Consider the following 27987-nt stretch of genomic DNA (forward strand, 5'->3'; position numbering starts at 1 on the left):
TAATATTCATATTCATACAATTTATACTTATATAAGTAATGCAAAAAATGAAGTAATTTTTATTTTCGAATTTGATAAATTTGAATATCGTATTAGTACGCAATTAAAATGTTTTTACAAAAAAATTGATATTTCCTAAATCATATTTTGATTATGAGAATAATGAACTTCCACAATACAATATTTTGATTATGAGAATAATGGACAAAAGCAAAGTTATGCAACCTTTTACGATGCTCATTCAAGAAAAAAAAAAACAAAAAACGAGCCAGAATGACTATTGACCAAATAAACAAACATTAGAAGTACACCAGGAGCCGAAGAAGACTACTACAGATAACCACCAGGACCAGCATGCGTATGGATTCCACTGATAGCCACATTATTCTCATTATAAAGATCTCCATACCTGCCAAATTGAGGTTTGCATAGTCAGCTACACCATCATGAGGGTGCAAGAAAGCTTACATTTGCAAAATCTTTACTATCTCTTAAGAATGCAGCGTAGGCGTCCACAGGGTGGACGTTCTGCCCCCCGACATCCTCCCCTTCGCTCCGCTCCCTGAAACCGTGATCGAAGCCGCCATCAACGCCCTCCACCCCCTCCGCGGCAGCGGCAGCCGACATTCCCAGCCCCCAAAATCCTATTTCCCTCTCCCACACCACGCGCCGCGCCTGTCTGATTCTGCCCGCCAGCCACGCCCGCAGATCTCGCTTCGGCGCCCTGATTCCGTCGTATGCAAGGTCACAGCCCTGCCTTCCATCGTCGCCCCCATGCCATGGTCCCCTTCTATCCTCGCTCACTTCCAGCCGCCAACGGAACCCCCCGCGTACGTTTGGCAGAAACTGTAGAGACCGTCGAAGACGGGGGCAGTCCTCGCCGACGCTGAAGTGCTTGAGCGCGCGGATCTGATCCTGCTGCGTTTCGGGGGTGACGGACCGGAGGAAGGAGACGTAATCGTCGGCGTGGAAGCGGCAGAGGTCGCGGTCGCGGGCAGGGTGAGGGCGGAACACTTGCATCTGGTCGAGGAGGCCGTAGCGGCCGAGCAGCGCGTGGGTCATGCGGATGCGGTGCGGCTTCATCGGGTGGCAATGCTCGTAGTAGCAGTTGCCCACCTCCACGTCGTAGAAGTAGCAGACGCGGCGCTTCGACCCGTCCGCGCCAGTGGTCGGTAGGGAGTTGCCGCCACCGCACAGCACGACAGAGGGTGTGTCAGTCGGGGCGCGAGCACCAACTTTGCATCCATTAACTGCTCTGCTCAGAGCATCAGGTGCGCTTCAGCGTCTAGCCATTTGGCGGCTTGGGCTTTCTGCGTGGGTGCCGCATCCTCTCCCACCTTTGCTTCCATTCCATCCCCACATCACCGTAGCCTTTTTTGCCTCGCATCATCGCCATGTTGCTTTAAAGTTCAAAACTTGTGGGGTTGGGAGGAACGGAGTCTTAAGATTAGCGCTGTCGGTGTCGTCCTTGAGGTGGACGTCAACGGCGAGGAGCTCTTTTTCGTTGATAAGGTGCGGTGCGGTGCGGCTCCCTCTTAGCTTGTGTTCACGTTCTTGCTTCCTCTTCCTCCTCCATGTATGATTATGATTTATGCCATTTTAAGTTCTCTTCTTGCTCTGCTCTCAACTCTCTGGTGTGTTTATGTTTCTCTCCATACACGGCGGCGGCGGCGATGATGTCGATGCTTTTGGTTTTGGTGCTGTACTCTTTCCCAGATTGGCAGCTTGCTGCCCACAGCCTAGCGGTCGACTCTCTATTTTTGGACTCACTGTTGTCTAGCCGCTTGTTTCTTGTGGACACCTTACCTTAGCCTTGGCGATGAGTGATGCTTGGCAGCTTGCCATATCATATCCTGTTGGAATCGAACCTGCTTCTGATTCTTCCTTCTTGTAGTTTACCTCTGCGCGTCCCTGCTAACCGTTCCACATAGTATCACAAAAAAATGGCACTACCTTGGCATCGTCTTCCCCAATTCGGGTGTATGGAATTCTTGGAGCAAAGGACCAGCACACGGTCACCTCCAAAGAAAGACCCAGGCTGCTTCTACAAGGAGCTGTACAAAGGTATTGTTTTCTTTTTCATTTTTGTGACCATGCACTTGTCTATATTATTCATTTTAATAAATTTCTTCAGGATTTTGTGATAAATTTAAAAGATCAAGGCAGGCCATTGATCTACTGTTGAATTTGTTGAGTCTATTATAAATTTCCTAATCTGCATGCTGCAATCAAGTTTTGCTGCTTGCTAAGCGGTTGCCACTTGCCAGTGCATGTATTCTGAAATTTCTCTAATTCTATAGTGCTTCACGACTGCAGATTTTGGATGAGATGATGGATAATGGTTTTCCACTCACAACTGAGCCAAACATCTTGAAAGAGATGATCACCCCACCTAATATTGTGAACAAAATGTTGAATGTTGTTACTGGCAAGAGTTCTACCCTTGGCAGCAAACTTCCAGATGCAGCTGCTTCTTTTGTACCTTGGCGAAGAACAACAGTCAAGGATGCAAGCAATGAAGTCTATGTTAACATAGTCGAGGAACTTGATGCATATGTGAACAGGTATTCCAGTTTTTTTCCTTTTTAATGTCTTATAAACGGGATCCATTAATTCTGCTAATATGGCTTTTAGGACCTTAGCCACAGTAATTGGTCAAATGTTTCTGGAAGGTACTATTGTTCAGCATTTTTGTAGTAATTCTGTACATTGAGCTCCAATCTATTTTTTTATACCTTCAATTTATGAATGCTCTGCACTTTAGCAAGTGCTATGAAAATATAGAAAAAAGAGCATCATAAGAATGAAGATTCATACTATTAAGTAGTGGTATAGCATAATAGCACATGAAACTACCCTACTTATGTTTTATTTAATTTTTCTTATGTTACTGAGGCTCGTTTGCTGTTTGGTATCCTGTTCGTTCATTGGTGCACAGAGAGGGGGTTCTTGTGAAATGCGAAGCATACGGTGAAGTCCAAGTAAACTGCAGCCTCCCAGGATGACCACATGTAAGCAATAGGTGCTGCTACCAGCAAAAAGGTAATTCATATATTTTCAGATTTCTACTTTTTTATTCTTCTCCATTTTTAAAAACTGTAACTTTACTTTGATACTGATAATTGTAGTACTGACTCTTTACTTTTTTTTAAAAAAATCCTTTAATAAACCATTTATTGTCCAAGTGTGAAAATTGTGACAATGTAGGAAAGCTTGAGGATGACCACATGTAAGCTAAAACTTTGGCAGGTTTATTTTCGCTATTCTAGAAAAAACTTAGTCAGAATTGATTGCACGCTGTTTAAGGCATGATTTGTAAGCTTTGTAAGCTTTGTAAGCTTGCCGATCTCTGCTGGGATTAGGCCGGTGATGTTGTTGTTCTGCAGGAGACTGCAGCAGCAGGGAAGGGAAGCAAACGATCAACCTCGCTCCAGCCAAAAAAAAGAAACCACACCACACGTCCATGCACAATGACTGAAAGCAGAAACGCGAGAAGGAAGTAACACACTCACATAGTCTCAAGGTTCGTTAGGTTCCCTATGCTTGGGGAGAGCAGGCCAGAGAGGTTCTGACCTGGGACCTCCCTGCCAAACGATCAAACAGCCACAAACATCGGTAATAAGAACACATGGACACGGGGAAGAGTTGTGTAGATGGGATGGGAGAGCGATCGAGGGAGTGGAATGATGCTTCCAGTCTGGTGACGAAGTTCTCTAGCGAGCAGCTGACTATGGTCCAGCTGCAGGGATCCACGGAGTCCTGGTCCCAGTTCTTGAGCACGCCGTGGGGGTCCTTGAGCGTGTTCTTGATCGTCATCAGAGCTTGCACTGCACAACATCATACACATAGTAGGCTTTGTAAGCTAAAACTTTGGCAGGTTTATTTTCGCTATTCTAGAAAAAACTTAGTCAGAATTGATTGCATGCTGTTTAAGGCATGATTTTTCTCTCTTCTCAAAAAACAATCTATTTTCCCAGAATACTACTTTTTATCCTATATAAAAAACATGAAAAAGAATACATTGTTCCATTGCAATTTCTAGAAAACAAATCGAGACTGTCGTTGGCTTGAAGTACTGAACTTGTCACTCTTGTTCGTTTGCCTAGGGGGACTGGATAAGCACAAGTGAGGTAGAATTTCAAGGTTCTCATTATACTTTATTTTTTCCTGGTACACAATGGTGAAAAAGCAGGGCCAGTCCTAGAGTTCCCTATGGGTTAAATATCTTGTGTAGTCATTTGTTCAGGTGAGGATATTGTTACTTCTCAGATAGTTGTAGTTTATGTTTTAGGTCACAATGCTTGCTGAAGAACTCTACATTATTAAAATTGACTAATATCTTGATTATGAGAACCTTGATAGGAAGCCAGAGGCCTTGCTGCTGGACCAAGATTAGTCCAAAGGTTATCTGGTTTTGGGGACCATCGATCTGCAGACAATGTGGCAAGAGTGGTAGAGGAGGAGCTTGCACATGCCTCTATGGTTTGTATTGATTTCTCAAAGAATGCCAAGTGATGGGTCGTGAACCAAGCAATACTTTCCAAGGTTTGCTCTCCTCCTAATTTTATAGTGTGTGATATATGATTATACAAGATCATGCTAACTAATGGAATGTTCACTTAAACATTAGACTTGATAAAGGAGTACGAAGTTGTACTGAAGGGTCCATTCAACTACACGGCTCGTGATGAAGCTGGTATACCCCGAGAATGGTAACTTCTGGCTAGCATGGCATAAGTCTGTAAGCATTTGCATCTTTAGGAGGTTAATTTTTATATTATTTCATGTACGACAAGAAGTTCAAACAAGAAGCAGCACAAAAACTTTTAGATGTGAGAGACTGTCATAGTTTTTTATGATAATGGTTTGCTATGGAGCTAAACTGGCAATATGTTCTTGACAGGTTCATGATAGATTAGCTTGTATTGTTGAGATGGAAAAAGAGAATGCAAGTTTGGGTAGGCGCTCTACTAATTATTTACCATATTTAAACCAGTCTTCTTAACCCTGAAAACTATAAAATATCTCATTAGCCATACTTACCATTCATATAATCATATCATTTTCAGTTACATGTGTTAACTTTCCATTTTGAGATAGAGAGCACGGTTGTCTACTATATTTTGTTGCCTCAATCAAATAGATAAGAAGCTTTGTGCATATGGTAGGCCAATAGCGCCCATTACTTGTTTCTTTCTTAGATAATTCTTATGAACATTAGGTTGTTTCAACTAGCTTCCGTGCACTATTTGTCCTGCATTTTCCCCTTGTCTTGCTTTTCTGAACTTAACTGCCTGCTGTCTTTTTATTATGAACATTAGGACAATTTTTTTGATGTTCTAACTTTTAATAACATTGCATATGGGAAAATAGATTGTCTACTGCGGCAACATATCAAGCGTGTAGTACTGTACTGGGTCTAGGCAAGATATGTCAGGGATGTTTAGTTGTCCACAGATGCCATACTTGTTACCGTAGCATTACCTTTTTATAGTTTCAGTTTCAATTTACTCATAGTTTGCTTATGCTACATAGTTTACACTGGTATTATCTTTTTATATTACTCCCTTTTTTTATTTGTCACGTTTTAGTTAAAAAATAAACTAGCGGACGACAAATATTCGAGAACGGAGGCGCTTTTCTGTTTAGTATGTAGCTTACTGGTATTCAAGTAATATAAAATTTAGCATGACCTACCACTCAAATGGCCTTTTCTGCATATATTTGTTTCGTGGCTTGCATTTTCAATTGAATGGCTTGAGTTATTCACAATGTTGCATACTTGGATTGCTGCAAATGGTTTTATAAGAAAGCTAAAATGATTTTGACCCTTTTTCTATATGGACCTAGGATATTTTTGGTTTGTGCCTTCAACTAACCTTGTTAAATGATTGTCTAGATGGAACTTTGTTTAAGTTTTTTCTTCTAATTATCAATTTGTTGACTATAGTTTGGTAAAAAAAATGTATTGGTGAAAGCGAAATGTGCCTTTGGGCCATTTCTAAGTATTTTGGTGATTTAGTGTCCAACACAAGTGTTTAGGTGTTAATCTATGACAAGTGATGGACTAAGTGCAAATCAAGATTAAAGGTATGTTTCTACACTTAGTACAATGTTTTGAAAGCTAATGTATTGTGTCTAAGTGCTGGAAACAGGAAAAATCTCTTTGGAAAGGAGATAGCTTCTTTCAGCCAAAGTCAGCTCAGTCTGGGTGCACCGGACTGTCCGGTGGTGCACCGGGCAGTGTCCGGTGTGCCAGGCTGGCTCGGGCGGACTGGCTGTTCTCGGGACTTCGACGGCGGTGTACGACTATAAATCACCGGACTGTCCGGTGGTGCACCGGACTGTCCGGTGAGCCATTCACAGGCGAAGTCGTCGCTCTCGGGAAGCAATTAACGGCGTACAGCTATAAATCACCGGACTGTCCGGTGGTGCACCGGACTGTCCGGTGAGCCAACGGTCAGCCGGGCCAATGGTCGGCCGAGGATTCCGCGCGTGACGCGTGGCCGAGCCAACGGTCACAAGGGGGCACCGGACTGTCTGGTGTGCACCGGACAGTGTCCGGTGCGCCAACGGCTCTGAATCTGCATCGGTCGGCTTCGCCAAATAAGGAAAGAGATCCGCACCGAACAGTGTCCGGTGGTGCACCGGACTGTCCGGTGCGCCAGGCGACAGAAGGCAAGAATGCCTTCCTGGAATGCTCTCAACGGCTCCTAGCTGCCTTGGGGCTATAAAAGGGACCCCTAGGCGCATGGAGGAGGACACCAAGCATCCTTTGAGCATTGTTGATCACTCACACTTCATTCTTGCGCACTTGTTCGACATTCTTAGTGATTTGAGCTCCGTTCTAGTGAGAACCTCGTGATATTCTTTTGAGCTCAAGTTTGGGTCTTGTGTGTGCGTATTTGCTGTGATTTTTGTGTCTTGTGTGCATTGCTCATCCCTCCCTTACTCCGTGCTTCTTTGTGAACATCAAAGTGTAAGGGCGAGAGACTCCAAGTTGTGGAGATTCCTCGCGAGCGGGATATAGTAAACAAAGCAAAACACTGTGGTATTCAAGTGGGTCTTTGGACCGCTTGAGAGGGGTTGATTACAACCCTCGTCCGTTGGGACGCCACAACGTGGAGTAGGCAAGTGTTGGACTTGGCCGAACCACGGGATAAACCACTGTGCCATCTCTGTGTTGATCCCTTTGTGGTTATTGTGTTTTGCTAAGACTCCTCTCTAGACACTTGGCTTTATTGTGCTAACATCTAATCAAGTTTTGTGGCATTAATTTTCAAGTTTTACAGGATCACCTATTCACCCCCCTCTAAGTGCTCTCAATTGGTATCGGAGCCGTTCTCTTCAAGAAAGGGACTAATCGCCCGAAGAGATGGATCCTAAGGGGAAGGGGATTGTGATCAATGATAAGGAGAAGGAGTCCTTCGTCAACGAGCTGAAAGATGACAAGCCTACTGACTCGGGCTCGGGCTACAAACGAAAAGATGGGAAGAAGAAGAAGACAAGGCGCATCAAGGAGATCGTCTACTACGACGACAACGACGAGTCCTCTTCTTCCCAAAAGGACAACGACGACAACGACTACGAGAAAAAGAAAACGGTCAATTCAAACTTTTCTTTTGATTACTCTCGTATTCCGCAAAGTACCAATGCTCATTTACTCTCCATTCCGCTTGGTAAACTTCCTCACTTTGATGGAGAGGACTACGGATTTTGGAGCCACAAAATGCGTAGTCACTTGTTCTCTCTCCGTCCAAGCATATGGGAGATAGTCGAGATTGGAATAAAATTTGATAGTACTGATAGTCCCATGTTCATTAATGAGCAAATCCACAAAAATGCACAAGCTACTACTGTTCTTCTAGCTTCATTGTGCAGGGACGAATACCATAAGGTGAGCGGCTTGGATAACGCCAAGCAAATTTGGGACACCCTCAAGATCTCACATGAGGGGAACGACGTCACCATACTCACCAAGATGGAGTTGGTGGAGGGTGAACTTGGGAGATTCGCAATGATCAGGGGCGAGGAGCCAACCCAAACGTACAACCGGCTCAAGACCCTCGTCAACAAAATAAGGAGCTATGGAAGCACGCGATGGACGGACCACAACGTCGTCCGCCTAATGCTAAGGTCTTTTACCGTCCTTGATCCTCATCTTGTGAACAATATTCGTGAGAATCCTAGGTACACCAAGATGACGCCCGAGGAGATACTTGGAAAGTTTGTAAGCGAGCGGATGATGATCAAGGAGGCAAGATACATCGACGATGCATTAAACGGCCCAATCCAAGAGCCTCAAACTATTGCTCTCAAGGCAACGAGGAGCAAGGAGGCACTACCTAGCAAGGTGGCATAAGTTGAGGCAGCAGGTCTTAATGATGAAGAGATGGCCCTCATCATCAAGCGCTTCAAGACGGCGCTAAAGGGTCGCAAGGGGCATCCCAACAAGACCAAGATGAAGGGGAAGCGCTCATGGTTCAAATGTGGTAAGATTGGTCATTTTATCGCTAATTGTCCTGATAATGATAGTGACCAGGAACAAGGGAATAAGAGGGAAAAGAAGAAGACTTACAAGAAGGCTAAGGGCGAGGCACACCTTGGCAAGGAGTGGGACTCGGATTGCTTGTCATCCGACTCCGACAACGAAGGACTCGCCGCCACCGCCTTCAACAAGTCGTCCCTCTTCCCCAACGAGCATCACACTTGCCTCATGGCAAGGGAAAAGAAGGTAAGCACTCGTAATACTAGTACTTACGCTTCCTCAAGTGATGAAGAGTCTAGCGATGATGAAATAGACTATTCATGTTTATTCAAAGGCATAGATAGAACTAAGGTTGATAAGATTAATGAATTGATCGATGCTTTGAATGATAAGAATAGATTATTAGAAAAGCAAGAGGATCTTTTGTATGAAGAACATGATAAGTTTTTAGAGGCTCAAAAATCCCTTGCTTTAGAAATTAAAAGGAATGAAATGCTTTCTTGTGAATTGTCTACATGCCATGACTCCATTTCTAGCTTAAAGAGCATAAATGATGATTTGCATGCTAAGTTAGAAATAGCTAATAAATCAACATCTTGTGTAGAACATGTTACAATTTGCAATAGGTGTAAAGATTTCGATATTGATGCTTGTAGCGAACACCTAGCTTCAATTTCTAAATTGAATGATGAAGTGGCTAGTCTTAATGCCCAACTTAAGACTAGCAAAAGTGAATTTGATAAGCTAAAATTTGCTAGGGATGCCTACACGATTGGTAGACACCCCTCAATTAAGGATGGTCTTGGCTTCAAGAGGGAGGACAAGAACTTAACAAGCCATAAGGTTTCCATCTCCGCTAAGGAGAAAGGGAAGGCCCCTATGGCTAGTAGTGCTCATAAGAACCATGCTTTCATGTATCATGATAGGAGACATTCTAGGAATGCTTTTAGAAGTTATGATGTTTTTGATTCTCATGCCATGTTTGCTTCTAGTTCTTCTATTATGCATGATAGAAATTTGGCTAGGAAAAATGATATGCCTATGAGAAATATCATTCATCATATGCCTAGGAGAAATGTTGCTCATGTTCCTAGGAAGATTAATGAACCTTTTACAATTTATCATGCTTGCAATGCTTCCTTTGCAATTTGTAGAAAGGATAGAAAGGTGATTGCTAGGAAATTAGGGGCAAAATGCAAGGGAGATAAAACTTTCATTTGGGTCCCTAAGGATATTGTCACTAACCTTGTAGGACCCAACAAGAGTTGGGTACCTAAGACCCAAGCCTAAATTTGCCTTGCAGGTTTATGCATCCGGGGGTTCAAGCTGGATTATCGACAGCGGATGCACAAACCACATGACGGGGGAGAAGAAGATGTTCACCTCCTACGTCAAGAACAAAGATTCCCAAGACTCAATCATATTCGGTGACAGGAATCAAGCAAGGTGAAAGGGTTAGGAAAGATTGCTATTTCATCCGAGCACTCCATTTCCAATGTGTTTTTAGTTGAGTCGCTTGGATATAACTTGTTGTCTATGAGTCAGCTTTGTAATATGGGATATAACTGTTTATTCACAAATGTAGATGTGTCTGTCTTTAGAAGAAGTGATGGTTCATTAGCTTTTAAGGGTGTATTAGACAGCAAACTCTATTTAGTTGATTTTGCAAAAGAGGAGGCCGGTCTAGATGCATGCTTAATTGCTAAGACTAGCATGGGCTGGCTGTGGCATCACCGTTTAGCTCATGTGGGGATGAAGAACCTTCACAAGCTTCTAAAGGGAGAACACGTGATAGGTCTAACTAATGTAACTTTCGAAAAAGATAGACCTTGTGCAGCTTGTCAAGCAGGTAAACAAGTGGGAAGTGCTCATCACATCAAGAACGTGATGACTACATCAAGACCCATGGAGCTGCTGCATATGGACCTCTTCGGACCCGTCGCCTACCTAAGCATCGGGGGAAGTAAGTATGGTTTAGTAATTATTGATGATTTTTCCCGCTTCACTTGGGTATTCTTTTTGCAGGATAAATCTGAAACCCAAGGGACCCTCAAGCGCTTCCTAAGGAGAGCTCAAAAATGAGTTTGAGCTCAAGGTGAAGAAGATAAGGAGCGACAACGGGTCCGAGTTCAAGAACCTTCAAGTGGAGGAGTACCTTGAGGAGGAAGGGATCAAGCACGAGTTCTCCTCTCCCTACACACCACAACAAAATGGTGTGGTAGAGAGGAAGAACAGGACGCTCATAGACATGGCGAGGACGATGCTTGGAGAGTTCAAGACCCCCGAGCGGTTTTGGTCGGAAGCCGTGAACACGGCTTGCCACGCCATCAACCGGGTCTACCTTCACCGCCTCCTCACGAAGACTTCGTATGAACTTCTAACCGGTAACAAACCCAATGTGTCTTACTTTCGTGTATTTGGGAGCAAATGCTATATTCTAGTAAAGAAAGGTAGAAATTCTAAGTTTGCTCCCAAAGCTGTAGAAGGGTTTTTGTTAGGTTATGACTCAAATACAAAGGCGTATAGGGTCTTCAACAAATCATCGAGTTTGGTTGAAGTCTCTAGCGACGTTGTATTTGATGAGACTAATGGCTCTCCAAGAGAGCAAGTTGTTGATCTTGATGATGTAGATGAAGGAGACGTTCCAACGACCGCAATACGCACCATGGCGATTGGCGATGTGCGACCACAGGAACTCGAGGAGCAAGATCAACCTTCTTCCTCAACGATGGTGCATCCCCCAACTCAAGACAATGAACAGGTTCATCAAGAGGAAGCATGTGATCAAGGGGGAGCACAGGATGTCCAAGTTGAAGAGGAAGAAGCACCTCAGGCACCTCCAACCCAAGTTCGAGCAACGATTCAAAGGAATCATCCCGTCGACCAAATTTTGGGTGACATTAGCAAGGGAGTAATTACTCGTTCTAGATTAGTTAATTTTTGTGAGCATTACTCCTTTGTCTCTTCTATTGAGCCTTTCAGGGTAGAAGAGGCCTTGCTAGATCCGGACTGGGTGATGGCCATGCAGGAAGAGCTCAACAACTTCAAGCGTAATGAAGTTTGGACATTGGTGCCGCGTCCCAAGCAAAATGTTGTGAGAACCAAGTGGGTGTTCCGCAACAAACAGGACGAGCACGAGGTGGTGACGAGGAACAAGGCTCGACTTGTGGCAAAAGCTTATGCCCAAGTCGCAGGTTTGGACTTTGAGGAGACTTTTGCTCCTGTGGCTAGGCTAGAGTCTATTCGTATTTTGCTAGCATATGCCGCTCACCATTCTTTCAGGTTGTTCCAAATGGATGTGAAGAGCGCTTTCCTCAACGGGCCAATCAAGGAGGAGGTGTACGTGGAGCAACCCCCTGGCTTCGAGGATGAACGGTACCCCGACCACGTATGTAAGCTCTCTAAGGCGCTCTATGGACTTAAGCAAGCCCCAAGAGCATGGTATGAATGCCTTAGAGACTTTTTAATTGCTAATGCTTTCAAGGTTGGGAAAGCCGATCCAACTTTATTCACTAAGACTTGTGATGGTGACTTATTTGTGTGCCAAATTTATGTCGATGACATAATATTTGGTTCTACTAACCAAAAGTATTGTGAAGAGTTTAGCAGGGTGATGACTCAAAAGTTTGAGATGTCGATGATGGGCGAGTTGAACTACTTCCTTGGGTTCCAAGCGAAGCAACTCAAGGACGACACCTTCATCTCCCAAACGAAGTACACGCAAGACTTGCTAAAACGGTTTGGAATGAAGGACGCCAAGCCCGCAAAGACTCTGATGGGAACTGACGGACACATCGACCTCAACAAAGGAGGTAAGTCCATTGATCAAAAAGCATACCGGTCCATGATAGGTTCCTTGCTTTATTTATGTGCTAGTAGACCGGATATTATGCTCAGTGTATGCATGTGTGCTAGATTTCAATCCAATCCAAGGGAGTGTCACTTAGTGGCTGTGAAGCGAATTCTTAGATATTTAGTCGCTACGCCTTGCTTCGGGATCTGGTATCCAAAGGGGTCTACCTTTGACTTAATTGGATATTCAGACTCCGATTATGCTGGATGTAAGGTCGATAGGAAGAGTACATCAGAGACGTGCCAATTCTTAGGAAGGTCCCTGGTGTCATGGAGTTCTAAGAAACAGACTTCCGTTGCCCTATCCACCGCTGAGGCCGAGTACGTTGCCGTAGGACAGTGTTGCGCGCAACTACTTTGGATGAGGCAAACCCTCTAGGACTTTGGCTACAATCTGAGCAAAGTCCCACTCCTATGTGATAATGAGAGTGCTATCCGCATAGCGGACAATCCTGTTGAGCACAGCCGCACAAAGCACATTGACATCTGTCATCACTTTTTGAGAGATCACCAGCAAAAGGGAGATATCGAAGTGTTTTATATTAGCACCAAGAACCAGCTAGCCGATATCTTTACCAAGCCTTTAGATGAGAAGACCTTTTGCAGGCTGCGTAGTGAGCTAAATGTCTTATATTCGTGGAACTTGGATTGATTTGCAGCATACATGTGTGTTATGCTTTGATCATGTTCCTTATGCATTTTGTTGTTTATTTATGGTGCTCAAGTTGTACAAACACTCCCCGGACCTCAAAAGTCCAGGTGTGAGTGATGCACATATTTAGGGGGAGATGTGCTACAACTTGACCCTATGAGACTAACCGTGTGCTTGAGTTTGCTTGATTTAGTCTCAAAGGTGGATTGAAAGGGAAAGGTGGACTTGGACCATGAAAGACTTCCACTGCACTCCGATGAGAGGGTAACTCACTCCAAGTTCATCTCCATCTTCTTATTGCCTTTGTACTCTTATTTGAAGATTTTGGTGAGGCAATGGGGTTAAAGGGCCAAGATTGATCCCGTTTTGGTGCTTGATGCCAAAGGGGGAGAAAATAAGGCCAAAGCAATAAATGGATCAGCTACCGCTTGAGAATTTTGAAAATAGTAGAATAGAGCTTTTGGTTTGTCAAAACTCTCTTGTTGTCTCTTTTGTCAAAAGTTGGCCTCTTGTGGGAAGAATAGTTGATTATGGAAAAGGGGGAGTTTTTGAAAACTTTGATCAATTTCTCTTGGAATACCTCTCTTTATGTCTCTACAAGTGTGTTTGACTTAGAGATAGGAAATTGAGTTTGATTTGCAAAAACAAACCAAGTGGTGGCAAAGTATGATCCAAATATGCCAAAGTTGAATCAAAACAATTTGTGTTCTTATTTGCATTGATATTGCACTTGTTCTAGTTGCTTTGTGTTGTGTTGGCATAAATCACCAAAAAGGGGGAGATTGAAAGGGAAATGTGCCTTTGGGCCATTTCTAAGTATTTTGGTGATTTAGTGTCCAACACAAGTGCTAAGGTGTTAATCTATGACAAGTGATGGACTAAGTGCAAATCAAGATTAAAGGTATGTTTCTACACTTAGTACATTGTTTTGAAAGCTAATGTATTGTGTCTAAGTGCTGGAAACAGGAAAAATCTCTTTGGAAAGGAGATAGCTTCTTTCAGCCAACGGTCACAAGGGGGCACCGGACTGTCCGGTGAGCCAACGGTCAGCCGGGCCAACGGTCGGTCGAGGATTCCGCGCGTGACGTGTGGCCGAGCCAACGGTCACAAGGGGGCACCGGACTGTCCGGTGTGCACCGAACAGTGTCCGGTGCGCCAATGGCTCTGAATCTGCAACGGTCGGCTTCGCCAAATAAGGAAAGAGATCCACACCGGACAGTGTCCGGTGGTGCACCAGACTGTCCGGTGTGCCAGGCGACAGAAGGCAAGAATTGCCTTCCTGGAATGCTCTCAACGGCTCCTAGCTGCCTTGGGGCTATAAAAGGGACCCCTAGGCGCATGGAGGAGGACACCAAGCATCCTTTGTAGGCCTGGGCATTCGGGTAACCCGAAAAATTCGGGTCGGGTAATTCGGGTTTTCCGAAATTCGGGTTTCGAGAACCGTTACCCGAAGTGCACCCGTAATTTGCGGGTACCCGAAAATTCGGGTACCCGAAAAATCGGGTACGGGTTCGGGTAATCCCGAAATACCCGAACTGTAGCCTGTATAGCAAGCAACAGCCAACAGCAGTAAACAAAGAATTAGCTCGTAAAACACATGTTGCACACTCTCACGGCAAAGGAATGCAGCAATAAAACAAAAAATGAAACAAGAATCTCACGGCAAAGGCATACAACAGAACTACAAAATGAAATACACAAGTGACTTGCTTAGCACTAATACTAGGAATTGTAGGCTATAAAGGATTGTGCAAAGACAGCCTTTAAGAAGTTCCTGTTCCAGTGTTGGAAGGAGCTTTGCTACTGCTTTGTGTTGAAGCCTTCTCTTTCCCTTTTCCTTTGGAACCAGGACCAAATTCTTCAATTAACTCTGCAATAAAAACAATGTATACAGGGTACATATACAATGTTGAAATAACTAACAAGTATATAAATGAAATCTTGTAGGTATACCTTTTTCAATCATGGCTAATTCCTCATCACTCTCTTTGATATCAATAGGAGTTGACCTTCTCATCCAATCTTGAGTACATACTAGAGCCTCTAGCATGAATGGAGTAAGAGAGGTACGAAAATCATCTAATATGCGCCCACTTGTGCTGAATGCAGATTCTGAAGCTACTGTTGAGATAGGCATAGCAAGGACATCACGGGCTAAGTGAGCCAAAATTGGAAACCTATGTGCATGGGCCTTCCACCAAGCTAGAATGTTAAGCTTCCTTTCCGTGTCTTCATTTTCTTCTGTAAGATACTTGTCAAGTTCAGACTTGGAAGAGCTACTTGAGCCATTGTTCATCTTCATCCTCTTAGCAATTACTTCTTTAAGCTTGCCCCCGGGACCTCCCTTTGGAGTCAGATCACTTGCTTCAATTGGTTGTTCATTTGGAGCATACAATTTCCTATATTCCTCAAAAAGCTCATGGACACAAGTGTTAATGGCTTCCCAAACTAGCTCTCCCCTTTCTTGACCAAATATTTCTTCGATGGTTATCTTTGTGTACAAAGATAGCTTGTATCTTGGATCAAGAACAGCAGCCACAAAAATCAACAAGTTAATGTTCTCTTTCTCCTTCTCTTTTCCCTTTCCCTTCCCCTTACGCCTGCCCCTCCCATTCCCATCCTCATCCTCGTCCTCATCGTCATTCTCAAACGAATTGTTGTTTGTGTGCCACACTCCCCAATACTTGTCATATTTGTCTTTCATTCTCACGCCCATTGACACTTGCAAGTCGTCTTCACTACTCAACCAAGATTGAATTAGTAAGTGGACTTCCCCAATCTCATGGAAGAAAGTATTGGCAGTGACATGAAGAGTAGAAGAGACACGGAGTGTAAGATCGTGGAAATGCTCTAGAAATTCAGCCATCTTCTTGGCATTCTCCCAATCTATTTCATCAGGGTGACCAAAGCCATCTCTCTGCTCTGATAGATCAAGAACATAAGAAATGTCATCCTCAGCTAACCTTAAGAACACTTTCTCATAAATAAGAGCAGATTTCAACATGAGATAAGTAGAGTTCCATCTAGTTGGGACATCTAACTTCAAAAATGACTTGTTTTCCACCTTCTCTTCCTCAGCAATTTCTTTAAATTTGACCAATCTTGAAGTCCCAGCTTTAATATATCTAACAGCAGCTCTAACTCGCTTCAAAGAGAGGTCCACTTGTTTCAAACCATCTCTTACAATGAGGTTTGTAATGTGAGCAGCGCTCATGTGCAAATACTTGCCATTTGCAATGTTGGTTCTTTTCAGCTGCCTTCGTAAATAACTCATACCACAATCATTAGCACTTGCATTATCAACTGTCACAGTCATAACTCTATCCATACCCCATTCCGCTAAGCTTTTCACCAAGTTTTTTCCAATGTCATCCCCTTTGTGCCCCTTTACCATGAAAAAATTGATCACTTTCTTATGCAAATCCCAATTATCATCAACAAAGCTTGCTGTCACAGTCATGTAGGCGTCTTGCTGCTGTGAAGTCCAACAGTCTGTTGTTAGGCAAACTCTCTGGCAGGAGTCTTTAAGAAATTTCTTTAGCTTCGCTTTCTCTTTGAAATAAAGCTGCACAATGTCCCTGGTGGAGGTTCTTCTAGATGGCACCTGGAAACGTGGACAGGCCCTAGACATGAACTTTCTAAATCCTGCCTTCTCACCAAAAGCAAAGGGCAACTCATCCTCTACGACCATCTCAGCAAAAGCCTCTCTTAGTGCATCTTGATCAAACCTCCAAGTGGTTGGAGCTTCCCCGTCTGTTGCTTGCAAAGTGCCCTGCTTTGGATCTTTATTGAAAATATTTGGATTCCTCTTGCAAATGTTGAAGTGCTTCCTCAAAGCTGAAGTACCATGTGACCTTGTGTCGGCCTTAATCTCACGATGACAATACTTGCATCTACCAGCCCTCAAATCACCACTGTCATTCTTGACCTTAATGAAATGCTGCCACATCTCTGACCTTGGCGCCATTTCCTTTCTTGCTTGACATTGTCCTTCCTTCTCTACATCAATAACACCATGTTCAACCCCTTTGTCATGTTCACCAATTGTTTCTACTACAGCATGACTGGCAGCAAATTGTGAGTCAGTTCCCACAGACTCTACCTCTATGTCCATGTCCATATTGTCTTCAGGTTTTGGCATCTACACCACAAAAACAAAGCACTAGTATATAATATATACCTAAAAAATAACCAACTAAATAAACCAATATAATTTTTTCTAACTTAGCTAAAATATACAAAATTTCAAACCATAGCAAACTCATGGCCTTAGTTGTTAGTTCTGCAAAAGAAGAATGAGGTTTAACATACATTGCAACTTTCCTCTGTTGTCGTGGTTGCCGTCCTGGGTAACTAGTCGTGGTTGTCGTCCTGGACTCCTGGGCACGACTGGTAGATGTGCTAAACACCTGAACAGGGGCAGATCGAAGACCGTGAGCAGCAGTAACCACTGAACAGGGAACAGTCGTGTTGAAGAAATGAAAATGACCATACCGTGAGGGCTGAGGTCTGACTGTCTGAGGAACTTCAAGCCTTCAACCTTAAGCTTCAGGATTCAGGGACGCGTTGCCGGCGGGGCGCCTAGCCGGAGGAGTGCCTCTGTGCGGCGAGCCGGCGAGCGCTGCCGGAAGAAACGGTAGTAGGAGCAGCCCTTAGTAGAGGACGGTTGGACGGTGGCGGTGCCGTGGTGAGGGCGTGAGGCCGTGCGGTGCGCCGGTGACCGTGGCGGCGATGCGGCGTGGCGTGAGGGGCCGTGCGGTGGGCGCCTGGGCGGTGGCCACGGTGGGACTCTTGCTGGGACTGGGAGTGGCCGACAGGCCGAGTGTTATTGGATTTAGGTTACAAACCATCATGGGTCGTGGACAGTGCTAATGGGCTGGCAGTGGGCTATTGGGCTGAAAGGAATTTCGGGTAAATTAGGGAATTCGGGTACCGGGACGGGTAACCCGAATTACCCAAACACAAATCGGGTTTTGGGACTCACTATCCGAATTAGCAATCGGGTAATTCAGGTACGGGTAATTCGGGTACGGGTTCGGGTAGTTCGGATTTGGGTAATGGGTAATGGGTTTTTTGCCCAGGCCTAATCCTTTGAGCATTGTTGATCACTCACACTTCATCCTTGCGCACTTGTTCGACATTCTTAGTGATTTGAGCTCCGTTCTAGTGAGAACCTTGTGATATTCTTTTGAGCTCAAGTCTAGGTCTTGTGTGTGCGTATTTGCTGTGATTTTTGTGTCTTGTGTGCGTTGCTCATCCCTCCCTTACTCCGTGCTTCTTTGTGAACATCAAAGTGTAAGGGAGAGAGACTCCAAGTTGTGGAGATTCCTCGCGAGCAGGATATAGTAAACAAAGCAAAACATCGTGGTATTCAAGTAGGTCTTTGGACCGCTTGAGAGGGGTTGATTGCAACCCTCGTCCGTTGGGACGCCACAACGTGGAGTAGGCAAGTGTTGGACTTGGCCGAACCACGGGATAAACCACTGTGCCATCTCTGTGTTGATCCCTTTGTGGTTATTGTGTTTTGCTAAGACTCCTCTCTAGACACTTGGCTTTATTGTGCTAACATCTAATCAAGTTTTGTGGCATTAAGTTTCAAGTTTTATAGGATCACCTATTCACCCCCCCTCTAGGTGCTCTCAATTGGATGTGACCAAAGGGCTACAGGCTTCACAGAAATTCAGACATTTAAACAAAGGCCTTAACTGAAATTTTGCTAGATTTTTGGGGCCTAAATTACTGTAAAAAACTCAGCATTTACCACACGTGAAAAGCTTATTACTTGAGCCCCAATTAATGTACACTTAAATTCGAGATTCTAAATAGGTATTTCAGTTCAATATGTATGAGTCCTTAGGAAACATCCTTTACTAAGATCTTTTTATTGTTGGTGTTATAATTTTTGTTCGGCATCAATACAAAGGTGTGCTATCCTATCAGTTCAAGGTTATTTATGTCTTTCTATTATTTCTCTGCTCTCTTCTATCATGGAATGGAATGTGTTATTAATGCTAATTGTAAACATTGATTTTTCGTATCAGCATGAACCTGGCCTATCTCATCTCTCTATTTTGTACGTGCTTGTGGTTTTCTTATTCTTGGACCTTCCGTTCATTTTCTTCAACAATGACATTCAATTGATCTGTTTTGTGCCCTCCCCTACCCTCTAAAGCCGATCCCCTCACCGGTGGCGTCGTCGTCAGCTGACCCATCCTCGGACTCGACGTGGGAGCCCAAGCGGATGCGAACTAGCCCACGCGTCCCCCTCGAACCGAAGGGACGATCGAGCGGAGTCTAGACTCGAGAGTGAAAGGGAAATGTGCCCTTGGGCCATTTCTAAGCATTTTGGTGATTGAGTGCCAACACAAGTGGACTTGTGCAAAGTGATGGACAAAGTGCAAATCAAGTCTAAAGGTATGTTTCTAGACTTAGTACATTGTTTTAAGAACTAATGAATTGTGTCTAAGTGCTGGAAACAGGAGAAATCAAATTGAAAAAGAGATGGCTTTGTTCAGCCAAAGACAGCTCGGTCTGGGTGCACCGGACTGTCCGGTGGTGCACCAGACAGTGTCCGGTGGTGCACCTGACAGTGTCCGGTGCGCCAGGCTGGCGACTATCAACTGGCTGTTCTCGGGATGCGATCAACGGCGTACGACTATAAATCACCGGACTGTCCGGTGGTGCACCGGACTGTCCGGTGATCCATTCACAAGCGAAGTCGTCGCTCTCGGGAAGTGATTAACGGCGTATGGCTATAAATCACCGGACTGTCCGGTGAGCCAACGGTCAGCCGGGCCAACGGTCGGCCGAGGATTCCGCACGTGACGCGTGGCCGAGCCAACGGTCACAAGGGGGCACCGGACTGTCCGGTGTGCACTGGATAGTGTCCGGTGCGCCAACGGCTCTGAATCTGCAACGGTCGGCTTCGCCAAATAAGGAAAGAGATCCGCACCGGACAGTGTCCGGTGGTGCACCGGACTGTCCGGTGCGCCAGGCGACAGAAGGCAAGAATTGCCTTCCTGGAATGCTCTCAACGGCTCCTAGCTGCCTTGGGGCTATAAAAGGGACCCCTAGGCACATGGAGGAATACACCAAGCATTCTCTAAGCATTCCTAAGCACCAAGACTTCAATTCCGCGCATTCGATTCTTTGTGATAGCAACTAGAGCTCCATTTGAGTAGTGTACTCTTCGGGTTGTGTTGAGAGCTCATGTTGTGACTTGTGTGCGTGTTGCTACTCTGATTTTGTGTCTTGTGTGCGTTGCTCATCCCAACCTTACTTCCGTGCTTCTTTGTGAAAATCAAAGTGTAAGGGCGAGAGGCTCCAAGTTGCGGAGATTCCTTGCGAACGGGATATAGTAAACAAAGCAAAACACCATGGTATTCAAGTGGGTCTTTGGACCGCTTGAGAGGGGTTGATTACAACCCTCGTCCGTTGGGACGCCACAACGTGGAGTAGGCAAGTGTTGGACTTGGCCGAACCATGGGATAAACCACTGTGTCTATCTGTGTTGATCTCTTTGTGGTTATTGCGTTTTGCTAAGACTCCTTTCTAGCCACTTGGCCTTATTGTGCTAACTCCTAATCAAGTTTTTGTGGCACTAAGTTTCAAGTTTCACAGGATCACCTATTCACCCCCACTCTAGGTGCTCTCAATTGGTATCAAAGCCGTTCTCTTCAAGAAAGGGACTAATCGCCCGAAGAGATGGATCCTAAGGGCAAGGGGATGGTGGTCAATGATAAGGAGAAGGAGTCCTTCGTCAATGATCCAAAGGATGACAAGCCTACTGACTTGGGGTCGGGTCACAAAAGAAAAGACGGGAAGAAGAAGAAAACGAGGCGCATCAAGGAGATCATCTACTACGACGACAGCGACGAGTCCTCTTCTTCCCAAAAGGACACCGACGACAACGACTACGAGAAAAAGAAAACAGTCAATTCGAACTTTTCTTTTGATTACTCTCGTATTCCGCAAAGTACCAATGCTCATCTACTCTCCATTCCACTTGGTAAACCCCCTCACTTTGATGGAGAGGTCTACGGATTTTGGAGTCACAAAATGCGTAGTCACTTGTTCTCTCTCCATCCAAGCATATGGGAGATAGTAGAGAGTGGAATGAAATTTGATAGTACTGATAGTCCCATGTTCATTAATGAGCAAATTCACAAAAATGCACAAGCTACTACTGTTCTTCTAGCTTCACTGTGCAGGGACGAATACCATAAGGTGAGCGGCTTGGATAACGCCAAGCAGATTTGGGACACCCTCAAGATCTCACATGAGTGGAACGACGCCACCATGCTCACCAAGATGGAGTTGGTGGAGGGAGAACTCGGAAGATTCGCAATGATAAGGGGGGAGGAGCCAACCCAAACGTACAACAGGCTCAAGACCCTCGTCAACAAGATAAGGAGCTATGGAAGCACGCGATGGACGGACCACGACGTTGTCCGCCTAATGCTAAGGTCCTTTACTGTTCTTGATCCACATCTTGTAAACAATATTCGTGAGAATCCTAGGTACACCAAGATGTCGCCCGAAGAAATTCTTGGGAAATTTGTAAGCGGGCGGATGATGACCAAGGAGGCAAGATACGTGGATGATGCGTTGAATGGCCCAATCCACGAGCCTCAAACCGTTGCTCTCAAAGCAACAAGGAGCAAGGAGGCGCTACCTAGCAAGGTGGCGCAAGTTGAGGCGGCATGGCTTAATGAGGAAGAAATGGCCCTCATTATCAAGTGATTCAAGACGGCGCTAAAGGGTCGCAAGGAGCACCTCAACAAGAACAAGACGAAGGGGAAGCGCTCCTGCTTCAAATGCGGTAAGATTGGTCATTTTATCGCTAATTGTCCCGATAATGATAGTGACCAGGAAAAGAAGAGTGGAAAGTGGGAAAAGAAGAAAAACTATAAGAAGGCAAAGGGCGAGGCACATCTTGGAAAGGAGTGGGATTCGGATTGCTCCTCGTCTGACTCCGACAATGAAGGACTCGCCGCCACCGCCTTCAACAAGTCATCCCTCTTCCCCAACGAGCATCACACATGCCTCATGGCAAAGGAGAAGAAGGTATGTACTCAAAACAATACTACTTATGCTTCTTCAAGTGAGGATGAGTCTAGTGATGATGATGAAATAGATTATTCATGTTTATTCAAGGGCCTAGATAGAACCAAGGTTGATAAAATTAATGAATTAATTGATGCCTTCAATGATAAGAATAGGTTAAGCAAGAGGATCTTTTGTATGAAGAACATGATAAGTTTGTAGAGGCACAAAAATCCCTTGCTTTAGAAATTAAAAGGAATGAAATGCTTTCTTGTGAATTGTCTACATGCCATGACTCTATTTCTAGCTTAAAAAGCATAAATGATGATTTGAATGCTAAGTTAGAAATAGCTAGTAAATCAACATCTTGTGTAGAAAATGTTGTAATTTGCAATAGGTGTAAAGATTTTAATGTTGATGCTTGTAGTGAACACCTAGTTTCAATTTCTAAATTGAATAATGAAGTGGCTAGTCTTAATGTCCAACTTAAGACTAGCAAGAGTGAATTTGACAAACTAAAATTTGCAAGGGATGCCTACATGATTGGTAGACACCCCTCAATTAAGGATGGTCTTGGCTTCAAGAGGGAAGTCAAGAACTTAACAAGCCATAAGGCTTCCATCTCCGCCAAGGAGAAAGGGAAGGCCCCTATGGCTAGTAGTGCTCAAAAGAACCATGCTTTCATGTATCATGATAGGAGACAATCTAGGAATGTTAATAGAAGTTATGATGCTTTTAATTCTCATGCCATGATTGCCTCTAGTTCTTCTATTATGCATGATAGAAAGTTGGCTAAGAAAAATGCTATGCCTAGAAGAAATGTTGTTCATGTTCCTAGGAAAGTAAACAATGAACCTTCTACAATTTTCCATACTTACAATGCTTCCTTTGCTATTTGTAGAAAGGATAAGAAAGTGATTGCTAGGAAGTTAGGGGCAAGATGCAAGGGAGATAAAACTTGCATCTGGGTCCCTAAGACTATTGTAACTAACCTTGTAGGACCCAACATGAGTTGGGTACCTAAGACCCAAGCCTAAATTGCCTTGCAGGTTTATGCATCCGGGGGATCAAGCTGGATTATCGACAGCGGATGCACAAACCACATGACGGAGGAGAAGAAGATGTTCACCTCCTATGTCAAGAATAAAGATTCCCAAGATTCAATCATATTCAGTGATGGGAATCAAGGCAAGATTAAAGGCTTAGGCAAGATTGCAATCTCAAATGAGCACTCCATTTCTAATGTGTTTTTAGTGGAGCCACTTGGATATAATTTGTTATCCGTTAGTCAATTATGTAATATGGGATATAATTGTTTATTCACAAATGTAGATGTGTCTGTCTTTAGAAGAAGTGATGGTTCATTAGCTTTTAAGGGTGTACTAGACGGCAAATTTTATTTAGTTGATTTTGCAAAAGAGGAGGCCGGTCTAGATGCATGCTTAATTGCTAAGACTAGCATGGGCTGGCTGTGGCATCACCGCTTAGCACATGTGGGGATGAAGAACCTTCACAAGCTTCTAAAAGGAGAACACATGATAGATCTAACTAATGTTACTTTCGAAAAGGATAGACCTTGTGCAGCTTGTCAAGCAGGTAAACAAGTGGGAAGCTCTCATCATGCCAAAAATGTGATGACCACATCAAGACCTTTGGAGCTGCTTCATATGGACCTCTTCGGACCCGTCGCCTATCTAAGCATAGGAGGAAGTAAGTATGGTCTTGTTATAGTTGATGATTTTTCCCGCTTCACTTGGGTATTCTTTTTGCAGGATAAAACTGAAACCCAACGGACCCTCAAGCGCTTCCTAAAAAGAGCTCAAAATGAGTTTGAGCTCAAGGTGAAGAAGATAAGGAGCGACAACGGGTCCGAGTTCAAGAACCTTCAAGTGGAGGAGTACCTTGAGGAGGATGGGATCAAGCATGAGTTCTCCATTCCCTACACACCACAACAAAATGGTGTGGTAGAGAGGAAGAACAGGACGCTCATCGATGTGGCGAGGATGATGCTTGGAGAGTTCAAGACCCCCGAGCGCTTTTGGTTAGAAGCCGTGAACATGGCTTGCCACGCCATCAACCGGGTCTACCTTCACCGCCTCCTCAAGAAGACTTCGTATGAGCTACTAACCGGTAACAAACCCAATGTTTCGTATTTCCGAGTCTTTGGGAGTAAATGCTACATTTTAGTGAAGAAGGGTAGGAATTCTAAATTTGCTCCCAAAGCGGTAGAAGGGTTTTTGTTAGGTTATGACTCAAATACAAAGGCGTATAGAGTCTTCAACAAATCATCGGGTTTGGTTGAAGTCTCTAGCGACGTTGTATTTGATGAGACTAATGGCTCTCCAAGAGAGCAAGTTATTGATCTTGATGATGTAGATGAAGAAGACGTTCCAACGACCGCAATACGCACCATGGCGATTGGAGATGTGCGGCCACAGGAACAAAAGGAACAAGATCAACCTTCTTCCTCAACAATGGTGCATCCCCCAACTCAAGACGATGAACAGGTTCATCAAGAGGAGGCGTGTGATCAAGGGGGAGCACAGAATGTCCAAGTTGAAGAGGAAGAAGCACCTCAAGTCCCTCCAACTCAAGTTCGAGCGACGATTCAAAGGAATCATCCCGTCGACCAAATTTTGGGTGACATTAGCAAGGGAGTAACTACTCGTTCTAGATTAGTTAATTTTTGTGAGCATTACTCTTTTGTCTCTTCTATTGAAGCCTCTCAGGGTAGAAGAGGCCTTGCTAGATCCGGACTGGGTGTTGGCCATGCTGGAAGAGCTCAACAACTTCAAGAGGAATGAAGTTTGGACATTGGTGCCTCGTCCCAAGCAAAACATTGTGGGAACCAAGTGGGTGTTCCGCAACAAACAAGATGAGCACGGGGTGGTGACAAGGAACAAGGCTCGACTTGTGGCAAAAGGTTATGCCCAAGTCACAGGTTTGGACTTTGAGGAGACTTTTGCTCCTGTGGCTAGGCTAGAGTCCATTCGTATTCTACGAGCATATGCCGCTCACCATTCTTTCAGGTTGTTCCAAATGGATGTGAAGAGCGCTTTCCTTAACGGGCCAATCAAGGAGGAGGTGTACGTAGAGCAACCCCCTGGCTTCGAGGATGAACAGTACCCCAACCACGTGTGTAAGCTCTCTAAGACGCTCTATGGACTTAAGCAAGCCCCAAGAGCATGGTATGAATGCCTTAGAGACTTTTTAATTGCTAATGCTTTCAAGGTTGGGAAAGCCGATCCAACTCTTTTCACTAAGACTTGCGATGGTGATCTTTTTGTGTGCCAAATTTATGTCGATGACATAATATTTGGTTCTACTAATCAAAAGTCTTGTGAAGAGTTTAGCAGGGTAATGACGCAGAAATTCGAGATGTCAATGATGGGCGAGTTGAACTACTTTCTTGGGTTCCAAGTGAAGCAACTCAAGGACGGCACCTTCATCTCCCAAACGAAGTACACCCAAGACTTGATCAAGCGGTTCGGGATGAAGGACGCCAAGCCCGCAAAGACTCCAATGGGAACCGACGGACACACCGACCTCAACAAAGGAGGTAAGTACGTTGATCAAAAGGCATACCGATCTATGATAGGGTCTTTACTTTATTTATGTGCTAGTAGACCGGATATTATGCTTAGTGTATGCATGTGTGCTAGATTTCAATCTGATCCAAGGGAGTGTCACTTAGTGGCCGTGAAGCGAATTCTTAGATATTTAGTCACTACGCCTTGCTTCGGGATCTGGTATCCAAAGGGGTCTACCTTTGACTTAATTAGATATTCAAACTCCGATTATGCTGGATGTAAGGTCGATAGGAAGAGTACATCAGGGACGTGTCAATTCTTAGGAAGGTCCCTGGTGTCATGGAGTTCTAAGAAACAAACCTCCGTTGCCCTATCCACCGCTGAGGCCGAGTATGTTGCCGCAGGACAGTGTTGCGCACAACTACTTTTGATGAGGCAAACCCTCCGGGACTTTGGCTACAATCTGAGCAAAGTCCCACTCCTATGTGACAATGAGAGTGCTATCCGCATAGCGGACAATCCTATTGAGCACAGCCGCACAAAGCACATTGACATCCGACATCACTTTTTGAGAGACCACCAGCAAAAGGGAGATATTGAAGTGTTTCATATTAGCACCGAGAACCAGCTAGCCGATATCTTTACCAAGCCTCTAGATGAGAAGACCTTTTGCAGGCTGCATAGTGAGCTAAATGTCTTAGATTCGCGGAACTTGGATTGATTTATAGCATACATGTGTTTTATGCCTTGATCATGTTCCTTATGCATTTTGTTGCTTATTTATGATGCTCAAGTTGTACAAGCACTCCCCGGACCTCACAAATCCATTTGCAAGTGATGCACACTTTGAGGGGGAGATGTGCTACAACTTGACCCTTTGAGACTAACCATGTGCTTGAGTTTTCTTAATTTAGTCTCAAAGGAGGTTTGAAAGGGAAAAGGTGGACTTGGACCATGAAAGACTTCCACTGCACTCCGATGAGAGGGTAACTTATTCCAAGTTCATCTCATGTACTCTTATTGCCTTTGTATTCTTATTTGAAGATTTTGGTGAGGCAATGGGGTTCCAAGGCCAAGATTGATCCCGTTTTGGTGCTTGATGCCAAAGGGGGAGAAAATAAGGCCAAAGCAATAAATGGATCAGCTACCACTTGAGAATTTTGAAAATAGTAGAATAGTGCTTTTGGTTTGTCAAAACTCTCTTGTTGTCTCTTTTGTCAAAAGTTGGCCTCTTGTGGGGAGAATAGTTAATTATGGGAAAAAGGGGGAGTTTTTGAAATCTTTGATCAATTTCTCTTGGAACAACTCTCTTTATGTCTCTACAATTGTGTTTGAATTAGAGATAGGAGATTGAGGTTGATTTGCAAAAACAAAACCAAGTGGTGGCAAAGAGTGATCCATATATGCCAAATTTGAATCAAAACAATTTTGAGTTCTCATTTGTATTGATGTCGCACTTCTTTTACTTGCTTTTTGTTGTGTTGGCATAAATCACCAAAAAGGGGAAGATTGAAAGGGAAATGTGCCCTTGGGCCATTTCTAAGTATTTTGGTGATTGAGTGCCAACACAAGTGGACTTGTGCAAAGTGATGGACAAAGTGCAAATCAAGTCTAAAGGTATGTTTCTAGACTTAGTACATTGTTTTAAGAACTAATGAATTGTGTCTAAGTGCTGGAAACAGGAGAAATCAAATTGAAAAAGAGATGGCTTTGTTCAGCCAAAGACAGCTCGGTCTGGGTGCACCGGACTGTCCGGTGGTGCACTGGACAGTGTCCGGTGGTGCACCTGACAGTGTCCGGTGCACCAGGCTGGCGACTGTCAACTGGCTATTCTCGGGATGCGATCAACGGCGTATGTCTATAAATCACCGGACTGTCCGGTGGTGCACCAGACTGTCTGGTGATCCATTCACAGGCGAAGTCGTCGCTCTCGGGAAGTGATTAACGGCGTACGACTATAAATCACTGGACTATCCGGTGGTGCACCGGACTGTCCGGTGAGCCAACGGTCAGCCGGGCCAACGGTCGGCCGAGGATTCCACGCGTGACGCGTGGCCGAGCCAACGGTCACAAGGGGGCACTGGACTGTCCGGTGTGCACCGGACAGTGTCCGGTGTGCACCAGACAGTGTCCGGTGCGCCAATGGCTCTGAATCTGCAACGGTCGGCTTCGCCAAATAAGGAAAGAGATCCGCACCGAACAGTGTCCGGTGGTGCACCGGACTGTCCGGTGGTGCACCGGACTGTCCGGTGCGCCAGGCGACAGAAGGCAAGAATTGCCTTCCTGGAATGCTCTCAACGGCTCCTAGCTGCCTTGGGGCTATAAAAGGGACCCCTAGGCGCATGGAGGAATACACCAAGCATTCTCTAAGCATTCCTAAGCACCAAGACTTCAATTCCGCGCATTCGATTCTTTGTGAT

General features: G+C 44.6%; 1 protein-coding gene across 1 annotated transcript in view; it reads right to left on the minus strand.

Annotated features, from left to right (window-relative positions):
- Positions 1 to 252: 252 nt before the first annotated feature.
- The window catches only part of LOC118472280 (neutral ceramidase), a 31736-nt gene continuing 4001 nt past the window's right edge, over positions 253 to 27987 (minus strand). The window contains exon 2 of the mRNA XM_035960258.1: positions 253 to 409. Coding sequence (XP_035816151.1) covers positions 331 to 409 — 79 coding nt within the window. The 3' untranslated portion in view covers positions 253 to 330. The remainder of the gene's footprint in view (positions 410 to 27987) is intronic.

Source organism: Zea mays, chromosome 6 (genome assembly GCF_902167145.1).
Source record: "Zea mays cultivar B73 chromosome 6, Zm-B73-REFERENCE-NAM-5.0, whole genome shotgun sequence".
In the NCBI taxonomy this organism is placed as follows: Eukaryota; Viridiplantae; Streptophyta; class Magnoliopsida; order Poales; family Poaceae; genus Zea; species Zea mays.